Source organism: Helianthus annuus, chromosome 8 (assembly GCF_002127325.2).
Source record: "Helianthus annuus cultivar XRQ/B chromosome 8, HanXRQr2.0-SUNRISE, whole genome shotgun sequence".
Classification (NCBI taxonomy): domain Eukaryota; kingdom Viridiplantae; phylum Streptophyta; class Magnoliopsida; order Asterales; family Asteraceae; genus Helianthus; species Helianthus annuus.
In genome coordinates, this window is record NC_035440.2 from 137522509 (window position 1) to 137526640 (window position 4132).

Consider the following 4132-nt stretch of genomic DNA (forward strand, 5'->3'; position numbering starts at 1 on the left):
TTCAAACAATGAAGATCTCTTTCTACTATTTTTTTTACTCATTTTCTTCATTTCTCATAAATTTAACCGTCAAAATGGACTGATTTTTCGAGTATTATAGTAAACACGTTTTTAACAATGCCTCTGAAAATTCAGCATAAAATTCAATCAGAATCATGTTAAAATTGGCAAAAAGACTTGGTTAATTGATGTGGGTCCTACGAAAAGAGGCGAGTCAATGACAACAAAGGCCACGACTCAGGTGACCCTCAACCCGTTTAGACTCTTATTAAGTGGTCTAGAACACTGTGTCAAGCACACGATGACGTGGACAGCGAAGTGAAGTGACGCTAATGTTGTGTCCTTTCGTTGTTACTATTACTATGTGTCGCCGATCAACATGATTTCAAAACAACAGCTACCAAACAGTATGCTTACCTGAAAACTAAATGACATTAATAGCTAACTTCCTCGCCTCTACATACCCGAGACCTCAACGACCATAGCAACAACACCCTTGTATTTCAATACCTTAAAAGGTAAGAATTTAGAAAACACAAACCACAGACAACATTATCATAATTGCAGCCCTAAACCAATATCATAGCTGCTGCAATAAAAGAAATTCGAAGTACATTACATGGAAATAAAAACCTTAAGATGCCCAAACAGAAATACAACAGCAAAAGCGTTTCCTGCTGCTGCCAATGATGGTGTACGAGTTTACTTGGGGCCAATGTCCTTAAGAGCACAAATCTGCTCCTCCCCCATCGCTGACATCACACTCACCACCAGGTCCTTACCCTCTGCAAATCCATCCTTGATCTACAAAATAACCATAACAAAGTCAGCTTCCGGAAAATACAATACAGATCCTATCTCAAAAACATGTTGACAAACCATTAATTAAATATGAAACAATTCATGTGGTCGCAGCATCTTGTTATGAGAGAGATTACAGTCTCAATCAAGATAGATGATTTGACAGATTTCGAGAATAATGAACCCAAACACCAACCATAAAGTTATTTGTGTCAATGACATCAAGAACATAACATGTAACCCATTTATCTAAACAGGCCAAACGGGTTGTAATCAGGTTAAATGGATTATAAACAGAATGGCAAGTTGTAATGAATGGGGTAGCAAAAGGATGGCGAGTTGACTTTGTAGAATGCTTTTTCCACTCTTGAACTTTAAACAGGTTGACGAGTCAAAACTGTTTAATTAAAAGGGTTTCGGCCTTTTTATTAATTAAGCGGGTTATAAATGACAACCCGAAACCGGTATACTTTCATACTGTTTCTTAGTTCGTGTCAGAAACTGCCACCCCAAAACCTATATATTTCTCCACAATCCTCATTATCAACAAATCGATGTCCACTGATTTAAATACGTTGACACATTGCACATATTTGGTGGCACGAGTCAAAAATGCAATTTTCCTAAAACCAAGAAAATAATTCTTTTTAAACCAATAGAGAAGGATAATTGAACCTTTAATGCCTTTACAAACACACTTAGTTCTCATACTTTGTCTTTTAAGAACTGAAGAATGAAATTTTTACTTCAAAAGACAACAATTTTAATGTGGGAAAAAATAGTCGAACAACAGAAATATCTATGGCTAAAGTTCATAACATTTTTTTTTTTTTTTTTTTTTGTAATTTTTTCCAAAATAAAGCATATGGTTATCGACTTAGTAATACAACAGAACATCATATATATAACAACCCCGTAAGAATTAACATAATGAAGCTGATGTATCGCATGAGCATGACATACCTGTGTCAGGAGAGCATCATCAGTTGGGAGCTTCAGATCATCCTTAGTGTTGCCATTTTCAGTCAACAAACTCACCTGAGATAATATAATAATCATAAATGTTAAATAATAATAAGGGCAGAATCTTAAGTATTACTAATAAAATAATTCAAAACAGATAGAATCGTACAAATCCATCCTCAGAAATATCAATTAGCTGGTAGTCAGTACGACTGACATGAGGAACCTACAAAACATATAGAATAAAAGAAGCGTTAAATTCAAGAAACGGGATAAAACTGTAAAGAAAAAAACAGAACAACAGAGATTAATTACATCACAGTTATGGGACGAGGGCACAATATCTTCAAGCTTTTTCCCATTAAAGATGTCAATTGCAACAAAGTGACACTTAGCATGACCGTGCTTGCCAGTCTTGGAGGTGGAAACTTCTACAACCTGTTACAATTCAATCACATATTCTGAGAGGATAAGTTCGACTTCACAACACATAAGTCCACGTATATCATAAATCCTTAACATCTTTAATTAATACAAATTTAATCACAGGAACAAGCAAAGCACAATGACCCTTTAACATGTTAGTTAATTTATGTATGAAACCAATATATATTATTGTTCAGGAGCATAATATTGAAACACAAATCAAAATCAAAAACTAATAATTCACTTGTAGGGCGGTGCATCCGATTCGAGTTTTCTACAGTAACCCCTCGAAAGCACAAGCTGCGACTCAGTGAGTGTTACAATAATAATACTTTTTTAGGTTAACTAAAAAACAGTTATGTTCAAACTTCAAAGCACAAAAGTATAGATCTTTATCCCAATTTCTCTGTAATAATATCTCCTAGTCTCATCTTGTGTTGTACAGTACAAGCAATTAATGCACATCTATCTGAACTGAACTGAACTGAACAAAACAAACAAGACACTACTGAATATCCAAATTCAAACCAACAGATCTAGGTCAAACATCATATAACAAACCAATAATTACATACACAAATCACATAACAACAAGACAATAATGATAATCGAATATTAAAAAGTAGTAAACCTTGCAAGCACGATTCTTGATGACGATGTGGCCGCCTTTGCGGATGGTACCGGCTTGCTGAGGGTAGGTTTTGGAAGCACCTGCATCGGCCTTTGATTCAAACTGATGCTCTTCGTCCGACATACTTAGCTTTTCAAGGTGTAGGGATCCAACTGAAGAGCTGACTGCAGAGGCGTAGATGATATGTTATGTGTGTGTATCGAGGGTTTACTATGCGGGTGTGGGCGGTCCGGATATCTATTAGCCGAGTTGAGTTGAGTGACTCGGCCACGTGCATAGCATGCCCAACCATGTTTTAAAAAGTTATCACTTGGGTTGAAATGTTGTTGAATCACTAAATAAATTGCATGTTTTTGTTGTGTTTAGGATTCTTCTAACTTTTACCAAACTATAGTTTTAATCACTAGTTAGACTTCCTATGTTTTGTTGTGGGTATTCGATTGCTATGGTTTGATATGTTATAGTATTGGTATGATTTTGATACTCGGTATATTAGTCAAAAGAAATATGTCTAAGATTATATCAACACATGTTTTACATTTATCGGAAATCAAAAACTAAATACTGGTACTGATGTTGTTCGGCTAGTATTTGTTCGGTTACTGACATTCGATATAGCTTACGGTTAGAAAAAGTACTTTAGTGCGATACGTCAAGAAAACTATAAGAGCAAAGAATGTACTGCTACTAATGTTGTTTGGATGGTGTCGATTGGGTTCGTCGCATAAAGAACAAGAAAACAACTATACTTGACCAATTCATATTAAACTTTAATTGAATGATATATAAAGAATAAGCACGGCGCAAGGGTATATTCGAAATTATATAAAATCAAATATTATATTACTAGGTTAAGCACCCGTGTGATACACGGGCTAAATGATGTAACATACTATAAACGGTAAGGTAAGAAAATGTAAAACTAATTGAGTAACGTAATAAAGATTACAACTTAACAAAAAAACCAACCATATAATCCAAGTCTAAATAATGTGAAAAGGACTAAGCAAAATAAAACAAAGTCAATATTTAGAAAAATCCGTAACAAAATGCAACGATCCCGTTCAACATCTTATAACAGTCGAAGTGAGTTCTAATATACTTTTAGATTCGAAAAACATAAACTCCAATTCGTCCAAAGCTACCAGCTGCAAATTTCAACAACTTTCTTCAAACCTTTAAGATTGTATCTTGGATTACCCTTTAAGATATCCATTCTAATATCAACACGTCACTGATGACCATCCTTGTCCTTCACTATTAATTGAAGCATTTTATCTAAACCATTTTTAATAATCTATGTTAAAAGAA

The 4132-nt window shown here is 34.6% G+C and overlaps 1 protein-coding gene across 1 annotated transcript; it reads right to left on the reverse strand.

Moving 5' to 3' along the window:
• Positions 1 to 477: 477 nt before the first annotated feature.
• On the reverse strand, positions 478 to 3087 carry LOC110911792 (eukaryotic translation initiation factor 5A). Its single transcript, XM_022156446.2, has 5 exons — positions 2822 to 3087; positions 2080 to 2202; positions 1934 to 1990; positions 1765 to 1839; positions 478 to 804 (listed from the first exon to the last, which is right to left on the reverse strand). The coding sequence occupies exons 1-5, from the start codon at positions 2942 to 2944 to the stop codon at positions 703 to 705; spliced, it is 480 nt and encodes a 159-aa protein (XP_022012138.1). The 5' UTR covers positions 2945 to 3087; the 3' UTR covers positions 478 to 702.
• Positions 3088 to 4132: the final 1045 nt, after the last annotated feature.

Bases quoted from the DNA above. Each gene is read 5' to 3' on its own strand.
- LOC110911792 (XM_022156446.2), bottom strand. From the start codon at position 2,944: ATGTCGGACGAAGAGCATCAGTTTGAATCAAAGGCCGATGCAGGTGCT. The intron at 2,203-2,821 runs GTTTACTACTTT...GAATTGTAACAG, and splicing joins TCAAGAATCGTGCTTGCAAG to GTTGTAGAAGTTTCCACCTC. The intron at 1,991-2,079 runs GTAATTAATCTC...TATGTTTTGTAG, and splicing joins CCTCGTCCCATAACTGTGAT to GTTCCTCATGTCAGTCGTAC.